Source organism: Colius striatus, chromosome 17 (assembly GCF_028858725.1).
Source record: "Colius striatus isolate bColStr4 chromosome 17, bColStr4.1.hap1, whole genome shotgun sequence".
Taxonomy (NCBI): Eukaryota; Metazoa; Chordata; class Aves; order Coliiformes; family Coliidae; genus Colius; species Colius striatus.
The window spans coordinates 16,563,359-16,583,546 of record NC_084775.1 but is presented as its reverse complement, the minus strand read 5'-3'; the positions used below and the strand labels follow the sequence as shown (position 1 = coordinate 16,583,546).

The 20,188-nt window shown below is 46.7% G+C and overlaps 1 protein-coding gene across 2 annotated transcripts in view; it reads left to right on the top strand.

Annotated features, from left to right (window-relative positions):
• Positions 1 to 19,934, top strand: part of TTC28 (tetratricopeptide repeat domain 28) — a 124,193-nt gene extending 104,259 nt beyond the window's left edge. For both annotated transcript variants that reach the window (XM_062009598.1, XM_062009599.1), the window contains 9 exons: positions 4,977 to 5,121; positions 6,842 to 7,021; positions 8,104 to 8,824; positions 9,280 to 9,404; positions 10,351 to 10,582; positions 11,002 to 11,078; positions 14,016 to 14,145; positions 15,180 to 15,287; positions 15,741 to 19,934. In XM_062009598.1, the coding sequence (XP_061865582.1) occupies positions 4,977 to 5,121; positions 6,842 to 7,021; positions 8,104 to 8,824; positions 9,280 to 9,404; positions 10,351 to 10,582; positions 11,002 to 11,078; positions 14,016 to 14,145; positions 15,180 to 15,287; positions 15,741 to 17,356 (3,334 nt within the window). In that variant the 3' untranslated portion in view covers positions 17,357 to 19,934. The remainder of the gene's footprint in view (positions 1 to 4,976; positions 5,122 to 6,841; positions 7,022 to 8,103; positions 8,825 to 9,279; positions 9,405 to 10,350; positions 10,583 to 11,001; positions 11,079 to 14,015; positions 14,146 to 15,179; positions 15,288 to 15,740) is intronic.
• The last annotated feature ends 254 nt before the right edge of the window (positions 19,935 to 20,188 follow it).

Below are 20,188 nucleotides of genomic sequence, written 5' to 3'. Positions count from 1 at the left end.
GTGAGGTGTGGAGCTTCAAGCTCTCTGCCACTCTCCCTTATTATGGAGATACTTCTTTCTGTTGATCTTAATTTGTTGTACTAATTAGCTGAGAATATGCTGCGTTTCCACAGTCACAGGACTGTGTGCTAGCTGCAAGGTCTCCACTCATTTTCTCCCTCTTCAAACTTGCTCATTTCTCAGTCTTTCACATTACTGTGCTGATTAGGGCAAGCATTTGAAACAAAAATTCAAATCAGAGTTTTTCCAGTGTTACTGCTCCCCCCGTGGAGAGGGGCTGCATGATGCAACCCAGGGTTTATGGCTAGATCTGTGCTCCAGCATGGGTTGTGTGCTCAGGATACCCCAGGCCTGTCTGAGCTGGAAAAGAAAATGCAATCAGCCTGCAGTGTTGAGCCATCACTGGAGCTTGTGAGCTGTAACAGCATCCCCATGAAACTGAGGGCTGGCTGTTGGCACCAGCAACTGGACTGGTTTTCGTTCCAGAATCCACATGCGTATGTGTTTAAGCTGCTGCATTGGTAATGAACTGTGAGTACTTGCTAGTTTTGGATCAAATGGGCAGATCCTCAGAACTGCAGACATGTTTTGCTAGTTCATTAGTCTTAGAAGGACATGAGACTGTCCCTCTGATTACAGGGAATCAAATTCTGCTCCAGTGAATCCAAGAACATCAGGAGGAGCACGAGAAGCAGCTAGAGCACTGAGATTAAGAGAATGAGAAGACATGGCTGTATGGCATGTCTGCCCACCCACCTACCTGCAGATGTGGGCATGCCAGGAGACTGCAGTGACAGAGCTCTCTGGCACCTGGCTGAGCCCTGAATGCAGGGTAGATGCCGTGGTTCTGCCAAAGTCTTTGAACATTTGTACTGAATGTCTGCTCCAGTCCCATGGGTGATCAAACTGAAAGTTACAGAATCTAGAGGGGCACTGTAGAAAGCATTAGCAGGCCTCTTGCTATACTATGTGATTCTTTCTAATGAAGCAGTGTGGAGAGTGGTGTGGCTCATGGCATGCAGCACACTGCATGGAACAGCAAGTAGACATCCTTGCAAGAGCACTGGAGCTTCAGAAGGGAAGCAGATTGAAATCTGGCATGGAAGATAGCAGGTTAAGAAATAATCTGGGAGCAGGCAGCATTTCTGTGCACTGGCTTAGAGCTCTAGCAAGGAACTGTGAGCTCTTAGGCTTTGTTAAAAGACAGAATTGAATGGTTAGCTAGAGCACGAGCTGTGATCTTGCAGCTCCAGATTCCAGCTCACACCCTTTGTGCAATGGCTTTTCTGCCAGCTAGTGCTGGATTGAGTCCATGTAGCTGTAGGTCAATGCTGAGCAGATTGTTACTGCAGTAGTGTTTCAGAGGATGATAAAATTGTGGCTCACAGCAGTGACTGAAGGTATGATGTCTGTTTGCTTTGGCTTCTGCACTGCAGGGGACAAAAAAAAGTAAGGCCAGCTTGGTGCTGAGAACAAGAGCTTGTCTTCCCTACTGCCAAGGCAGGCTTGCATTCCTCACGTGGGGCCTGAATGCATGTTCACATCTTGTGCTTGAATGCTGGAGATCCTCAAGGGAGTTTGCATGGCTTGGGGCCAGTGCAAGTTCCCTCACGCACAGGATCTGCACATGCTTTTAAGGTCCCATGTTAGAAAATGAGGCCCTGGAGATCCTGGGACTTTTTGGAGCCACCTATGTCTGGTGACAAGTGGTTGACTGAAAGGAAGCCCTTGGTTTGGGATGGGTGCCCTCTGGCTGCTGTCATCGAGTAGCCTGGCTTTTAATCAGAGAATAGTATGACTTTTTGACAGTTCTGCTCAGAAATGCGAAAATGTGAAGGTTTGACAGTTAAGGAACTTCTGAGAAGAAATGAACTTTGGGGGAGAAAGAAGTACTGAAGGAACACTGCAGTGATCTCTGTACTTGGCAACAGCTGAGCTGTGGGTGTCACTGATACAACCCCCAAAGTGGTCCCAGTTGCTCATGTCTTATGCATTTTCTGTTTTCTCTGCTCCACAGGAATCTTTTTTGGTTGAATTTCCAGATTAAAATCTGATTTCTTCCCTGTTAGTTGTCTTCTCTTCAGACAAGGAACGTCATCACTGTCTATATCTGAATATATTTTCCCCACCTTTTCTTTGGCCTGTCCACCATCGTGGGGATATGATTTGTCCTCCTTCCCCTCCCTCCTTCCTTCTGTACCTGCAGAAAACATGAGCATCAGCCCTGCTGCTGCTGCATATGTTAATGGTGTATGTTAATGGTAACATATACTTCCTTGAGGTCAATTTTTGTAATGCAGCATGGTGAGGATTTGTAATAGGCAAATTGGGAGGCAAGGATGTGAATTCAGTTCTGCCAAGGCTGTTGGTATGTCCCAGCTCTTACGATTGCCAAGAGTCGGCACGCTCAGGGTCTGTGGCCAGTCCTACAAGCATAGTTGGAGATTTCCAGAGCAAGCACCGTGCCCCAGAGTAAGGGTACAGTCTCTATACATTCAGCCAGAAGAATCTAGCAGAAGATGTTCATCATTCACAGGGAGCCTCAGCAGCAGTAAATGTAGCTATTGCCAAGATACTGTTCTGTCTCATTCTGCTCAGTGTCATCCTGGTGACCATCTCCTGATGTCTGTCCCTCTCCTACCTTTGTGTTAAGGTGTGTGTGTCAGTCAGAACCAGGTCTGGTGGCAGCAGGTGTGGTCAGGCACACCCCACTGATGGCTGTGCAGGCCCACTGCAGGGGAATCTGAGGAGATGTTGGCTAGCAGATCAGGCTCTGATGGGCAGTGTTCATGGGCAGGCACAAGCCCCAGCTTAAGGGGACCTCCTGGGCCCATGGGCAGGGCCAGTTCAATCTGATGAGAGTCATTAAAGCCTCTTAATGCCCTGAGAGGTCTGACAAGTTGCTCTGGAGAACTGTGCAGCTGACTTGCTCTGGAGCCAAGGAGTGGAGTGTTGCAGGGGCGCTGTCTGGCCCAGGACAAAGTGAGGCCTGTGGAAGGCAGAAATGAAAACAGTGGCTGGAGAGTCTCTTGCCTGTCTGCTTCTCTAACGTGCAGGGTGCAGTGCTGTAGCTGCCCAAGTACAGACCACACAAGCAGAAAGCACTGGGTGGTCTGTGGGTTTTGTGCAACCACTGGTGGGTTCTGGAGATAACTGTGGATCCTTGAAAGCACCCACAGGGAGCTCATATCTGAATGGATTCAGGGCTGCATCTCTAGGAAGAGTCTTTTTAAGGAAGGCTTGCAGAATCACAGATCTGATGGATATCCATTGACCTGAGGCTGTTGGACCACTGCAGTACAGTCTGAGCCCCAGTCCTACTGAATTGCTCTGCTTGTTCATGAGTAACACTTGACATGTCCAGCATCCTAATGCTAATCCCAATCCTAATCCAAGGCAAGAGCAGCTGTGTGCTCATTCTGTTACAAATGCCTCCTTCCTGCCTAGGCCCAGCCACATTTTTCCTTGGCAAGAAGAGACAGGCCCCGTGGGGCTGATGGTGGGCCAAATCAGCCTGACCTCAAGGCTTGCATGACAGAGCCTTTCGCCCCTTTCTCTGGGGCTGTCAGGGGATCGCTGCTTTGTTCGTGCATCTCCAACACAAAGGGTGGAAGCAGTTGCTAATGACTGATACATGAAGGCAGTCCTCAGCCCCAGTTTGTGCTGTTTCCTCTGGTTGCTGCAGGTCAGGCTGCCTCATACAAAGGGTTATTTACAAGCAGCACTGCAGAGTCTGTGCAGAGGCTTCCAAGTGAGAGATTTTACTGTGCCAGAAATCAGAGGAGCACTCTGTATTGCAAAAGCAAGGTAGAAATGATTGGTGCAGCATCCCAGAAGCCAGCACTGGGGCATTTGGCCACAAAAGTCTCCATCTTGTCACACTGAAATCACCTGGACTCGGGTGCCTGACAAGCCACCTGGAGAGCCATTTGTTTGCGTTGGTTTGGGAGGAAAGGGAAGGAGCTGGCCAGGGCTCCAGCTCTGCTCTTCCTGCTGCAAATGGTCTCTGCCCATCCTCCTCCTGTGGATTTCCTCATTCTGCTTTGTGTACACAAACACACAGGCAAGAAATGCGACAGATTTATGATACTCCTTTGGTTTTGTTCTAATAAAAAGCAATGTAAGCAGCGATGGGATAAATCTAGAGCTGCTTGGCCGTGAAACCAAGATGAAGGAGGGTGTACTGATTAGAGTAATCAAGCCCCTGTTCCCCGCAATAAATCGTGTTAATATCGTTTTGTGCAGAAGGTGAGGCCGGCGGGTGCCACCTGCTGGCAAGCAGCCGATTGTTGGGGAGGTCAGGGATGTGGGGCTTGGGGTAAAATGTGTGCTCACTGCTCCCTAGATAAGCAGTGGGGTATCCCTGCACTTCTAGACTGGTATATCAGGCAAGATATACTAGAGGGGTGCACTTTGAGCACAGAGTTTAGGGTCCTAGAAATGTATGAGATGGGGAAAGCACAGAGGATCCAGAGGCAGCTACCAAGCTAGGAGAGGTTTTGGAGCACGTCTTGTATGAGGAAGGGCTGAAGGATCTGGGGCTGTTTAGCCTGAGGAAAGAAGGCATTGGAAGGGGCTGCCCAGGGAGGTGCTGGAGTCACCGTCTCTGGAGGGGTTTAAGAGACAAGTGGATATTGCCCTGAGGGAAATGGGCTGGTGGGTGATAGGGCTGGGACCAAGCCTGGACTCCATGAGCTTAAAGGTTTCGTCCAGCTGAAATGATTCAATGACTCTATTTCCTGCTTTTAAAATCTGTGCCACATAAAGGATGGAAACATTTGCAACTGGTTCACCCTGCCATTAATGTCATTATTCACTGAGGTGAGAAGCTGAATGGGAATAAAGTCCTGCCATGAAGCATTTACAGTCTTTTGGATGGACAGAGACTGGCTTATCATCAGTGTCACAAAATCAGGGTAACCTGTAGTAAACCTTGTATTTCTGCAACTAACCTCTTGCTTGCCTTTTGCCCACAGGAGCTGTCAGAGCATGACCAGTCTGTTCAGCAGTACCATGTCTCCTGTTAAGGATGGAACATCATCTCTTCCAAAGAGGCAGACTTCTTTCACCAAACCCCCGCTCCGTGCGCTCTATGACCTCCTCATAGGACCTATGGAAGGAGTAAGCCTCTGGCCTGGGAAGATGTAGAGATTCGCTTACCCAAATCCCCTGTCAATGTGGGAAATGAAGAATTGATTTGGGGCTGTATCTGAACCGTGGTGGTTTTCACTTGGGCTTCCCAGTTGGTGAGACTGGGTGTGTTGAGAGGTGGAAGCAGGGGATGTTGCTGTTGATACCACTTCCAGTCAGCTGCCAAAGTGGCACACTGTTGATGAGCCTAAGCAGGAAGTGTATCCTTAATTCATTAATTGATAAACTCAGCAACTCTGAGCTCTGCTTGGCAGTTTTGGGTGTCTGAGGCCCAAAGGTGACTCCAGTAAGGTACTGTAGGGCTTGGCAGGGCTCTCAGAGGCTGCAGAACTAGCTGATGCAGGGTACTTCATAGCCACTTCCTAAGAAGATGCAGCTCAGGTCTTATGTGGACTTGGGAATCCCATCACTACGGAAGCTTCCAGTCCTAGCAACGCTAGCTGCAAGTGATGGACCATCCAAGCCAGTATCTGTCAGCTAGCCTAACCCTGCAATATCTATAGTCCCTGTGAGTGATGGACCAGAGACTCGTCCACCTTCATCACAAATCACCAGTGTAGCTGGTACTGTTGCTGTGAAATAGAGCACATATTCCTCTGCTTAACAGTTCAGACTTTTCTTCTTTTTCTCACTAGAAGAGGTTCTTTTTTTGATAGAACTCATCTTAAAATTAATTCTTGGAGACACATGAGGTGCAAATGATCTTCAGTTTTATTTCTGTTTCTGTAACACACGAGGCCACTGTGAGAAAAAAAAGTAAACTGTAGGGGATTTACATCAAATTAAAGTTCTGCAAGGCACATGTCACTGTGGCTTAGATGATCTGATTGTGTTGCTGACAGCTAAAGCTCCTGAGGCAGTAAGTAAAATAGAATGTTTATTACAGAAAAGAAAAAACAACCAAACAAAACCCAAAAACATTTCTGTAAAGCAACAACTGTCCTGACGGGAAGCTGCTGCTTGTCAACTCAGGCTCTGCAGAAAGAGGCATTGCTGAATGTAGGCTGGTAAATTTAGCTGCAGAGCATGTGTTCTGGTTCCCCCTGGCAGGGAGTGCTGGGGAGGCCTCCCTGGGGGCTGCTGGGGTGGTGAACAGTGTGGCAGGACGAGTGGAGGTGGCTTGCAGCAGGACTCTCTAGCCTGCTGTGTGTCAGTGACTGCACTCTGTGGGGCTGAGCAAGCTCCAGAGCTGTAAGGAGGACAGAAGAAACAGCAAGAGTCAGCAACTAGTTTTAACTGCTTTTAAATGAAATTTTTCTTATCCTTCAGCAATTTTGTTCCCACTTCAAAGGGCAAGAGACTTCTAAAAGCATCTCAGTGTCTCCTTCAACTTTCTGCTGTTTGACACTCCCTCATAACTGACCTGGTTTTTGGTATTTCTCTCCAGACTCACTTTGGAAGAGACTGACAGATTGATTTTACTATTTCTTTAGTAACGTTCAATCATCTTTCCTGCTGCCTAAGAACCAAAGCTTGAGACTGACTGCAGATTCCTGTAACTCTGCACACACATGGCCAATGCCAGTGTACCTTCACCTCTCACCACATCTGTGTTCACATGGAGCATACTTCTGATGTGGATATTTCCAAACCTGATGTGGAGGTCACACTAGAGCCTGATGCTTGAAAAGTGCAGGCTGGGGCACTGATGGAGTGAAAGGTCCAAACTGATTCTCTCTTTTCTTTGCAGGGTTTGATGCATTCCAGTGGGCCTGTTGGCCGCCACCGCCAGCTGATACTAGTTCTGGAGGGAGAACTGTACCTCATTCCTTTTGCTCTCCTGAAGGGCAGTTCGTCCAACGAGTACCTCTATGAACGCTTCAGCCTAATTGCAGTCCCATCCATTCAGTCACTGAATCCCAGCTCCAAGGTCTGACATTGCCTTAAACCTTCCCTTGCATAGAACCTCTCATGTGGGGTGCAAGTTACTTCATATGCTCCAAAAGCAGCAGCTCTGTCCTGCTGTGTCAGACACAAGAACAGAAACCACAAATGTACCACCCTCCTGAGGCACTCCCACCTCAGATGAGCATGCTGAGTATCACAGCTGTGAAGTAGGTTCTGATTTAGTTCCTGCAGCACAAAATCAAAGCCTTAGGCATGCCAGGAAGGACAAGGGAAATGGATCGTTTGGATACCCTTGTCTAAAGGTCATCGTGTCCTTGAGGGGCAGAAATGTAGGTGTTGTGATTTATCCTGAGGTTCCTTGGCAAGCTGACTGTCCTATCACAGTTCTGATGTGGTCACCTATGTTTTAGCTCTCTGTGTGGGTAAGGCCACTAACATGTCATGACACTGAGGCTATAAGGCAGAGCAAATACCATGGGTAAATTATGCAGAAGTATCTTCATGCTGATGTTTGGTGTCAGCATTTCCAAGGCCTCTGTCTCCAGGAGGAATGCCCCAAGTACCATCTGCTCTTCTGAGCTGTGTTCTGGTGGCATGTCTTGGTTTTCTCTGGGTTAAACACAGTTAACTGGAACAGCAATAGGGTCTGAACCTTTCCAGCATTACTGCAGTGGGAATGAAGCTCTTCTGTTCAATGTCAGGCCCCAGTGATCATGGTGCATGCAGCACCATGACCTGATCCTTGAAATACAAGTGCCAGAACTGAGATAGTGAGTTATTACAAGTTGTCATCCTATAAAGTGGAAAGAAGGAATCTTGTTTACGCTTTTAGCTCTGCTGCAGCTCTCAAAGGATCCTGGGCTAAGTCTGTTGCTTTCTGTTCTTACCTGTCTTTTTCACCCAGGATGTGGGGATAGAAATGTTGACAGGAGTCAAGCAGAGATGTTCCTTAGCATAGTTAAATGGAAGAAGCTAAAGAAACACAAGGGGTTTTTTGTAACTATGACAAACAGACTTCTGTTTAGAGCCAAAGGGGCAGGATATTTTATTACCAGCACCATAACAAAGACATATTTGAATCTCATTTTCTCTTTCTCTCTATAGTCACATGCAAGGAAGAATACTCCAGCTTACTCCAGTTCTACCTCAATGGCAGCTGTCATAGGAAATCCCAAGCTCCCTTCAGCGGTTATGGACAGGTGGCTATGGGGACCTATGCCCTCTGCAGAAGAGGAAGCATATATGGTATCTGAATTATTTAGCTGCCAGCCCTTAGTTGGCAGTGCAGCAACAAAAGAGAGAGTCATGAGTGCCCTCACTCAGGCAGAATGTGTCCATTTTGCAACCCACGTCTCCTGGAAACTGGCTGCTTTGGTCCTGACGCCCAACACTGACAGCAATCCAGCCAGCAGCAAGAGTTCTTTTGGGAATCCCTACACAATCCCAGAATCCCTTCGGATGCAGGATGATGCCAGTGATGTGGAGAGCATCTCAGACTGCCCTCCTCTTCAGGAGTTTCTGCTTACAGCAGCTGATGTCCTGGATCTGCGGCTTCCTGTCAAATTAGTGGTTCTTGGCTCTTACCAAGAATCCAACAACAAAGTCACTGCTGATGGAGTCATTGGCTTGACAAGAGCGTTCCTGGCTGCTGGGGCTCACTGTGTCCTGGTGTCACTCTGGCCTGTTCCCATGTCTGCTTCCAAAATGTTTGTGCATGCCTTCTACTCCTCCCTCTTAAACGGGATGAAAGCCAGTGCAGCCCTGGGGGAAGCGATGAAAACTGTACAGAGCAGCAAGCAGTTCTCCCACCCATCCAACTGGGCAGGTAGGAAGAATCTGCTTTTTGTCAAACAAGATGGGATTTCTGCAAAGTGTTCTTATGCCAGATTGCTTGTGTTAAGCAGGGAGTACCTGTTAGAAGGCAGTTGGAACCAGTTCTGTTCCTGTGAGTTCTGTTTAGCATCTATTGATTTCCACTGCTGTAGAGACATGGAGCATGCTGGGACAAGTTTAGCTGCAATACAGTGTTTCTCCACTTGCTCAAACAGGAAAACACTATTGATTTAATAGAGGAGGACAATAAGAAGCATCTAGAAGCTTTCTGGAAGTTCACTCTAGGGGACCAGGCAGGAAGTGGGCAGCTGCTCTGGGAAAAGGATATCACTCTGCAGGGTGCAGTGAGCTGTCATTCCATTAGTCCAAGAGGGCAGAGGATATCTGCTTCTGTTTTGAACTTTTTCTATAAGAAAATGAGGTTGTCTCTTATTCTGAATCTTGCAGGCTTCATGCTTATTGGGAGTGATATGAAGCTGAACAGCCCTTCTTCACTAGTAGGACAGGCCCTGACTGAGATTCTGCAGCACCCTGAAAGGGCACGAGATGCTCTGCGCGTCCTGCTACATCTGGTAAGAGGAAGGAAACACTGGAATATATACCTTCAACCCCTCTCCCTTATCATAAGGTAGTCTCATGAAAACTCTGGGTTAGTGTGAAAAGACTGTAACACTTGACAAAGTGTCCAGAGCAAAAAGAGGCAAAGTAAGTCAAGTCTTACATTGCATAGTTACACAATACCACTCCCCTCCCCTAGGACCCATCTGGTTTGCATTAGCTGTTGATTTGGGTCTTTGCTTTAAAAATTAGATAGTCATTGGGGTTAATTGTTACTACAAGAAAATGGCTATAAACATTGCAGTTCTGAAGATGCAGAGCACAATGACTAGTCTCTTTGCATACTTGGCAGATAAAGGGCACTTCTGTCCCCATATGTGCCAGTAGCCTGTTGTGGGGAGCAGCAGGACTGAAGCCAAACTGCCAGATGGATAGAAAAGTCTACCATGATTTTGTACTTTTCTTTCCATTGTGTATTCTGTGGTCTCACAGGAATTTGGAGTATCTGTAGGATGATGGAAACCTGTGAATATGGCTAGTCATCCCAGCTGCTGGGGTTTGTGGATGCACATCTCTCTACTGTTTACCATTCAGCTGCGGTCTCTTGCCTGGTAATAAGCAGTATATGTGAGAAACTGCAATTTGAACACGAGTCATCTTTTGGAGAGCAGTGCAGCTGCCAGGCTTATAGGAAGCTATCACAATCAAACTGGTACTCAGTTTTCTGTAGCATTACTTTCCACAACACCCCAGAGAACGTTGGCATTCCTCACAAGTGATTTTACAGCCATGAGTACTGACTTACTGGAGCCTCTGTTTTGAAGGATGCTGACATACTTCTGTGTAAGATGGGCTAGGTTCAACATTGGGTTTTCTGTCTGTCGACCTCTTCACTGTGTAAAAAGAGGGGTTTAGTAAAAATCTCATACGAAGTAAGTTAATGCTGTATTTTCCCCAAAGGTGGAGAAATCACTGCAGCGAATCCAGAATGGGCAGCACAACTCCATGTATACCTCCCAACAGAGCGTGGAGAATAAAGTTGGTGGCATTCCAGGCTGGCAGGCACTGCTCACTGCAGTAGGGTTTCGGCTGGACCCTCCAGCCAGTGGCCTCCCAGCAGCAGTGTTCTTCCCAACCTCGGACCCTGGGGACCGGCTGCAGCAGTGCAGCACCACCATACAGTCCCTCCTAGGTGAGAAGCAGCCCTGCTGTGGGCTCTGTGCAAGCAGACATCAGCCTTTCCCAGCCTTTGATGCAGGCATGTGAAACAGCCATGTTTTACTTCAATGAAATGAAAGTATGGAACAGGGTACAAGTTCTAGAAGTAAATGTTTACTGCCATTTTTGTTGTGGCTGGGAATCATTTACCACTGTGTCTGGTGTCAGGGAAGCAGGATGTGACTGATCCTTTCTCCCAGCTCTCAGTCAGAAAATGTACGATTAGATGCAAAAGAAACCTTTTTCTTTCTGGAAACTGCTGCTGCTTGCAGAACTGTTCAGTGATGTGGGAGAGAGCTTTTCAGCATTAGCTGGCTTTGTGTTCTGTTCAGGTTGTTGTGTTACCAGTAGTCAAGAAACTGAACGATCCCAGTTTCTGCTGATGTTTTTCAGGTTTGCCTAACCCTGCACTTCAGGCACTTTGTAAACTTATCACAGCTTCAGAAACAGGAGAACAGCTTATCAACAGGGTGAGTTGGGAGGTTTTCCTCCAGTACCAGTTTACAAATGGTTCTTCCCAGGTCAGTAGATTCAGAAATGCACAGAGTGGTTCATGCCCTTGTTTGTTAACCCAGAGCTTGCTAGGAGACTTCAGGGTTGAAATTCTAAATTTGCCCGTTTGTGTGAATGCAAATGTGTGTCCAGAAGAGAATAATGCAGGTACGTTCCTGAGTTGTGTGGCTTTGGGTCTCCCTTTTGAGTGACAGAACTGAAAACATGATACCTACTGCAGTGAGGGGGAAGCAAAATATGGGGAATGAGTGGCAGAACTAATTGGTGTTTGGCCATCCTGTCTAGGACCCACCTTGGCTGGTCTTTGTCCACTGTAGTTACCAAAGTCCCAAGGTATAGTTGACTTTGAACAATGCAAGGTCTGTCGGAAAGCTTACTAAGCCTGTGTGTGTCCCAGTGTGCATGTGCCTGACTGCTGAGAGCATTCACTGTCTTTAAGAGAAAGGCAGTGTCACCTGTGGCTGTGGGACTCCTCCCTTCTACCCCCAATCTCCTTCACGTTCCTCCCTCTCCCCAGTCTTTCTAGCATGCCTAGCCTCATTTAACCTTTCTCTGTGCCACCGGCCTGGCTGCCTGTCCTTTATGTGTTTCTTACTGTCCTGATTGCTCCTCTAAGGAAGTTTATCTTCGCCTCTTGCCCACTCTAGTGATCAAACACACTTGCACACGGTGAATGGGCATATAGCTCACTTTCTTGTTCCCCTTCCCCATGCAAAAGTCTTCTAGGGAAGTATTGTGGTGAGTAGCTGGGACTATCTCTCTAACTTCCCTCCGTTCTGTCATGTTGAGTCTGCACAGAATGCAGAGGAGCAGCCCTGGCTTTGCGGTGATCCACTCAGAAGCCCACTTGGTCAATCCATTAGACCGAGGCTGCTTCAAGGGAAAGGTTTCTTGTTATGATCTGCAGTAGGGCATAAGAGACTTCTAACGGCATTTTGCTTACTTGCCTGGGCTCTTTTGTCAGTACCTGGGACTGTTGTGGTTGAGCAGCAGGATGGGTTTTCCCTCGTTGCCAGAGGGAGACCCGGAGCTGAAGGGATGCGAAGAGCAGAAGATTACATGTAGATAGATGGGAACGTGTTAGACTCCTTGAGATTACTTCACGATTGTCTTCTTGCCTCAGATAATTAAATTGCCCAAGGAAGAACATTCAGACATCTGTACACAACTAACAAAAGAGGCACTCGCCATTTCCTCAGCTGCCCCTGCAGCAGATATTGGCAGGGGCATTGCATTGTTTTACAAACGTTCTTTAGTCCAAACCCCAGGCAGAATTTCCTTTTGCTCAAGAGGCCATCCAGTTACAAGTCAGGGTTTTTCAACTCAGCTCTCCCTTCCCCCGCAGTTACTTACTTTTTCCCCTCCTTCCTCTCATTAGTTCAGTGGGTGAGCAGCTAAAGCTCTGCCTGTCCCAAAGGAGAAGAGACGTTGTTCAAAGTTGAAGTGTAATGACTGACAGTACAGTCAGTGGCTGATGCTCACTGTCTTTCCCCTATGGGTGACAGACATCCTAAGAGAGCAGGCACTCTTGGTATTAGTGAAGCAGCAAGGCAGGGAGCCCAACCTTTTGCTCTGTGTAGAAAATGCTTATTTTTAGTGTAAACCAGAGGCAGGAACAAAAAGAGGGAACTTTGGTACTACTGCACGTGCAAGGAAGTGTTAGGGATTGCTGACTACATTAGGTGCCAATAGTGTATCCCAGAGAAAACAAGAGAAGGGCTTGTGTTCTATGTTCAGCCTTCTGCCAAAATGTGGGTTGGCCTGAGTATCTGTCTGCTAAGTGTCTGTGTTGATTGTAGTGAGATGGACACTCCCAGATTCCAGCTGCCTTTTCCCACGCTCTTGGGTTCCTGCTTCACAGCTCAAGCCATTTCCATTGCTCCCTTCTTCCTCTGGATAGAGCATCTTGCAGCCAGGATGCTGATTTGCATGTGGATGTGTCACTGCAGGGTTCCCAGTCACGGGCATTTTGTAGCAAGGAATAACCTGTGTTGTTTCTTTCTTTTCTCCTCTCTTTCCCTTTCTTCTTATCTGCTGCCCGAAGGCTGTTAAAAATATGGTGGGAATGGTGAGTATTACATGCACTGGGAATGATACTGCTGTGCAGGATAAAGTGCCTTGGTCACTGCAGACCCATTTCCCTCTGCTGCATACTGTCTTCAGCCCGCTTTCAGGCCTGGCATTTGCTCTATAGTGCTACTGTGGAAAAAAGACTATGTAAGCTTTAGTGGATTGTGAGAGAAGGATGGTCCTGAGATTAGTTGGTCCCTGATTGATGGCTTTCCATCCTTCTTGCCCTGGCTGTGTTTTTTAATTACGTGGGATCCTGACACCTTAATTTGTGTCAGATCTTCATAAACACTTTTTTCTCTACTTTGCTACTCCTGTCCCTAGGGCACAGTTGAGAAACTTCTTTCCAGGGGGCCACAGAGGTATTAGGAAAGTCTTCCATGGTTTCATATGACCTGTTCTGCCCAGTGAAATGTTGAGAATGAGTTTATTGGGATTTTCATAAGGTATACAGCTCACCCATGGAATGGGCTGTGGAACGTTTCTGTGATCAGCCCCAAAGTACCGCTTTCCTTTTCTTTCACTTAACAGATTTCCTGCTGTGCTTCTTTCTTGCTCAGTTTCCACTGGCCACATTCCCAACCCTCATCCCTATTCTGTCTCTACCTTTGCTGCTGTTCAGGTTTGTCTAAGTTGCTGTCCCTGGACTGTCCCTCTGCCCAGACCTTTTCATTTCACAGTTCTGTGCAGGAGCAGCAGCTGAACATACAGGTGTACAGGGGAAGGGATCTTTGCAGTGCATTTCCTTAGCTGTGACTGTCGGAAAAGCGTGAAATGTGGTTGGTAAGGGAATGAATGGCTAATGTTTGTATCATTATCTTCAGCTGCATCAAGTCCTGGTTCAACTACAGGCAGGAGAGAAGGAACAAGATTTCTCTTCTGCACCGATCCAGGTTTCCATCAGTGTCCAACTCTGGAGGCTGCCTGGTTGTCATGAGTTTCTGGCAGCTTTAGGTAAGGAAATGTTTCTTTCTATTGTCTTTCTAAAATTATTGCCAGTGTCTCATGGTGGCTTGAAATAGTGGCAGGTTTAGCTTTGTTTTGTCTGAGTGCTGCTTGGTCTTTGCATCTTTGGATGTGATCCCTGACTGCTCAGTACAACTCTGCCAGTTCACATGCACAGAGCTCTTTTGCTCACTGGTTGGCCAGTGGTAAGGTGCATTTTTCTCCCATTTACCAAAGCATCTCTTGAGTCAGCAGAATGTGAATTTTGGGGTGGCCAGCAACTTGGTACAGTCAAGTTGGTTTAACCCTTGTTTCTCTTTCAACATCCTGTTCCCCTCTTGTTGACTTTTGAGTTTGCTTCTCGCCTTCTACCTGAAGCAAAGCAATGATTCCTTTGGCATAGAATCCTGTGCACTGGACAAGGGTAGGACATACCAGAGTGTGATGACATGTACCAGGATCTACATCCTGCAGAAAAGGCAGATGAGAAGTAAATAACAAATTAGATTTTATTTAGGCTTGGACCTTGCTTAGAGTTAGTAAAAAGCATTGTAGGGAAGAGGCAAAGCTGGTAAAAGCCAGGCAAGGCTGCTCACACAGTGTGATGCCTCCAGCAGCACAGCTCCCATGTGCCAGCTTCCAGGTTCTGTGTTCTTCAGGGCCATTTCTGTGAGAAAAGTTTGTATTAATGACAAACAGTAGGGAATGTAGGACATTGTCCCCTGAGATGTGTTTAGTGTCCCATACGCTGGCAAATAATTTGCAACTAAAAATGTTTTGTCAGTTTGGGCAGGAGGGATTTGTTTATGTGCACATGTTCACAGTCCAGCATCACAAAGCTCCCAACACCTGCTGGAGAAGGCATGCTAAACAGCAATGGAAACAAACCAACAAACTGTACTTTATAGGTGAAGAGTCATGCCAGGACACTGCAGGATCTCATATGTCCTTGTTCTACTTGTGTATTGAGTTGAGATCACACTTGTTGAAGACACTGAATCTTTCTATGTGGTGTGATTTTTCTGCTCCATATTCCACTACAGGTTTTGACCTTTGTGAAGTCGGCCAAGAGGAGGTGATTCTGAAAACTGGGAAACAAGCTAATAGGAGGACCATGCACTTTGCCCTACAGTCCTTGCTGGCACTTTTTGGTAAAGCTACTTACAGTGGATTTGGCTCCTATATCATCTAAAGATTTGATTGGAATTGCTTCCACTGAGTCTCAGTCTTACCTTTGGCAGAGATCATACATATATCATCACACATGTCCCACGGATCAAATGACATTTTAATATGAGAAACAAAGAGTAAGACTTGGCAAGGCCACTGGGAATAGAGTCCAGCAGCTGGAAGATACATAACTCACTCTTGTTTCTGAGATATGAAATGATAATGAATTGAGAAGTTTAATCTGGGATACCTGGACTGAGGTTCTTGCCTGTGCATTTCCTGAGCTGTGCATAGTTTTTTTCTCACCTAAATAGTACTTGGGTTGTTTGGAGTAGCATAGATTCCGAGTGAGTGCATGTCTTATAGCATTGCCTCTTAATGCTGAAAGACCATTACCTGGTTTTGGTTGATTTTACTGTACTTTTTTTTTCCAGATTCCACAGAGCTGCCAAAGCGCCTCAGCCTGGACAGTTCTTCATCACTAGAGTCACTGGCTTCTGCTCAGTCCGTTTCCAACCCTGTACCCCAGTACCAAAACCCTCCATTCTCTCCCACTTGTCCAGACAGTATTGCATCAGATGCCATTTCTGTGTATAGCCTGAGCTCCATTGCTTCTTCCATGAGTTTTGTGTCCAAGCCAGAGAGCATGCCAGATGGTGTGGGACACAGAGGACGCCAGGACTATGAGAGGCCCAAGAACATTTATCCACACAGGTCTGCAGCACAGAGCCAGTTGTCACCACAAACCCGCACTGTAGCTGGCAAAGATGAGGAGGAGTATGAAGGTTTTTCTATAATCAGTAATGAGCCTTTGGCCGGTTACCAAGAAAACATAAACCCCAGATTTTCCCCTGATCACAAACAGCTCCAAACTATTCAGACTAAAGAGTCTGTCAACTCCAAAGGGAGCTTAAGTACCCCAAATTCTCCTGTTAAAATGACTCTTATTCCCAGTCCAAATTCACCTTTCCAAAAAGTCGGGAAACTTGCAAGTTCCGATACTGGGGAATCCGACCAGTCGAGCACTGAGACTGACAGCACTGTCAAATCCCAGGAGGACACGAACCCAAAGCTTGATCCGCAAGAGTTGGCCCAAAAAATTCTGGAGGAAACTCAGAGTCACCTCATTGCTGTTGAACGCCTTCAGAGAAGCAGCAGCCAAATCAGCAAGAGCAGCAACTCAGAGGATGGCGCTTCTGCCCCGGCGGGTGTCTCTGCCTTCAGATCCTCGGAGACCAGTGCGTTCAGTCGGCCTGTCAGCTCCAGTCAGAAGAACCAGTCTTCACCTCTTGCAATTAAACCAAAGCCTCCAACGAGGAGTTCATCCCTTCAGAAAGTGAGTTCTGGCTATAATAGCCCTACAACATCAGAGATGTCAAACAAAGAAGGCACAGGCCAATACAGTGGGCAGCCATCTCCAAGCTGTGATTCACATGGGTCCTTAACTGAGCAGCCTCACTTCAAACTCAAGTACCCCAGCTCTCCCTACAGTGCTCATATTTCTAAATCACCCAGAAATATCTCTCCAAGCTCAGGGCATCAGTCTCCTGGTGGCAGCACTCCATCTCCTGCTCTTTCTTACTCCTCAGCTGGTTCTGCTCGCTCAAGCCCAGCTGATGCCCCGGACATAGACAGATTAAAAATGGCTGCCATTGATGAAAAAGTGCAGGCAATTCACAACTTAAAGATGTTCTGGCAAAACACTCCCCATCACTCCACCGGCCCAATAAAGATTCTCCGAGGAGCTCCAGGAACAATGACTTCGAAGAAAGATGTGCTCAGCTTGCTCAATTTATCTCCGCGGCACAGCAAAGAGGAAAGTGCAGATAAACTGGAACTAAAGGACCTGTCTTTTGAGCAACACCTTGTGTCTCCACAAAAGAACCCTCCAAATGGACACAGGCGCCCTGAAACTACACACGCAGTGCCATCAGCTCATTCTGCACCTTCCAGTGGCACTGCAGCAGCCACACGGCCCCTGAGGCTGCCGTCGGGGAACGGCTACAAATTTTTGTCACCAGGAAGATTTTTTCCTTCCTCCAAATGCTGAAATGTCTTGAGTACCAGCTGATGACTTACACTTTGTTAAAGTATTTGCTTCTGCCCACTTGCCTTTATCAATACACCACCATTACCTGAGAAGCTGTGGTCATACCCACAGTTGGCAATGCACAGGAATGCAACAGATTGGCCCTGTCTGTCACTGTGTAGGAACTCGGGCCTTACACAGATGGGTTTTAGTTTCCCATACCGGGGCCTTGGTCAGACTCGCTTGATAACAGGTTCTGTGTAGTGTTCAGTATTTGCAGCAACAGGTCCAGTGAATCTAGTTGTCTGTTCATAAAATACTTGCTTTTAAGCCACCTACTCGTATTTCTTAACTTAATAGGAGGTTTTACAGCTGGCTTTTTATACTGAAATTATACATATCAGGGATTGGAGAAGGAAGTGAGAGGAGGCAGAACTTTTGTGTTATACAACAAAGAAAGTATGCACAAGTTTCTGCTTGGAGAAGTACAAGTCATTTATTTGATTGCTTTCAAAGGCTGACAGAGTGGACAAGATAACATACCTCTAGATATCTCTGCCAAGTTAGCCAAACGCCGGAAAATGCTGGCAATAAAACTCCATAGGAGCATGATACCGGCAGTTCTCTTGCATCATTTAGAGGCTGGTGAAACAAAGACAAGACAGAGGTGCCCCATTCTAAAACCTGCATCTCAGGTAACTTTTCTGGAGGGAAACCCTTCAGGTGACATTTTGCTGGTCGATCTGCTCAAAAAGGATGTTTGGGGCATAATGAGCAAGGTGAGCCTCAGCGTGGGGTAATGAGCACGTGTCTGAGAGTTCTGGTTTTATTGAATGCTCTGATCTTTCTGGCACAGCATATTATGAATGTGAGATTTTCATCTTGGCAAGTATTTGGGCAGCATAGATGTCTTCTGTCTACTAAGTGTGCACAGAAAAGGGTTACAGACGCTGAAGCTCAGAACGTTATTTTACAGTTCCGTATTAGGAAGGAACGTGACATCAGTGTATGTGATTTAGAAATCACCTGACCAAATAAATCTGTTACTGATCCCACTAAATCATTCCACATTGCTGGTCGTGGGCAGGTCTGCAGACCTGTCCCCTGCTGTGGAAGCCAGTTTCTTTTGGAGCGAGTATAGCAGTCGAAGCAGATATCAGTGCGGTCGGAGCACGTACGTGAGGCAGCAAGCAGAGCGGCTGTGTGCAGAACCTGTGCCCTCTGATCCGTGGAGAAGACAGAGCCAAGAGCACTCCAGGGGTGATGTGCAAAGTAAAGCTGTCCTAGGCTGGATGGTGTTGCGGATCGAGGTGGAGACCTTTTCTTGTAAGCAGCTACAAACGCAGTGATGTAATCAGAATTGAAATGATAATTTACATGCACTGAAAACTGTGGGCATGTGTAGCATTAACTCAGCCCCACTGCACACTGAGATCCAAGCAAAGCATTTCACAGGCTGTGTGCTATGAAGTCAGAGCACTGGATCACCAAGGCATTCATTGGGTTTCTATTCTGCACTCCCAGAATCCGCTGAGTGACTGAAGGCTAATCACCTCTCCGTGCCTCGTCTTCCCTTTCTATCTGAATGGGGATAGTAATACTTACCTACCTACCTCACAGAGGTGTTGCAAGGCGTAATTAATTAGGCCCTGAGTTTTAGCTGGATCTTAAGTTAACTTCCAGTCTTGCAACTGACTACCTGAGTGGTGAGTATAGTCAGCTCTGCAAACGCATTCGGGGCACATTGCTCACGCAGATAATTTTTGCACTTATGTCTGGATGCTCTTCTTGAAAATACAGATCTGATAATTTGTGATTTTCTTAGGGATCTTGGAGGAAAAGCATGATAGCAGGACAGAGGATTCAATTCTGATACCAGAATATAAAATTCCTTGGGCTCAGCTTACTCACGGTGCACATACCAAATGCTTGCTTTGGGTGTGTTCTAGAATCCACTGCTTTGGGGAAAACAGTTCCCTTTTTACCATCACAGGAAATTAACACAAGCACTAAAGGCAAAGAATATAAGGCTGTGTTGTTACAGTCAGCTAACAATGGATGGATGATCACGAAAGTTTCAGTGCAGAAAGGCAAAAAGAGTAGTTATTCATCTACTCATATTATGCAATGTAGCAAAACAGTTGAGTAAATCTGTTCAACTCATATGATGCAAGTTATTTGTCTGTACATTACATCTTTCTGTGATGGTTTGGTGCTAGACATCATCTTCTCGTCATTTGGCAGGAAAAATTAGAGTAGTGGGCCAGAGTGAGTCAGAGCAGCATCTGCCCATCGAGCAGAGGGTGGTATTGCTGAGAGACTTCACGTGACCTACTCTGTTTCTAACCAGCATAACTTTTCTAAAACGACATCCCAGGAACATCCAGGATGGAAGTGGGCAGCTTTTTGTTTATAAGCAACAGCAAATACTCCCTGTAGTGCTGCATAACATGCCAGAAATAAGCCTCTTTACTTGTAGTTTACTTCCATACCTAAAGGATCTTTTAATCTGTAGGATTATATATTGCCATTTTGGTACAACCCGTTTTCATGCTGCCAGTGGGTTTCACTGGCTTAAAGTTTTCAGAAAGAGCTCAGTCGGGGTGGGGGTGGGGGTGCTTCTGTTGTGGGGGGTTTTCTAAGGGGGGGGAAGCATTAGAAACAGGGAAGGGTTCAGATGTAGAGGAAGTTCAGTATTTGGAAAATTGTTGTTTATGTATAAATATGGAAGGTGAGTGTCACTAGAACAAGTCCTTTGAGAAATGTGTTTCCATTGACACGGGGCACTTCCATTGGCTTAATGAGAGCCATGAAGATGCATGCTTGCTCATGGCAGGGAGACACTTCACACAC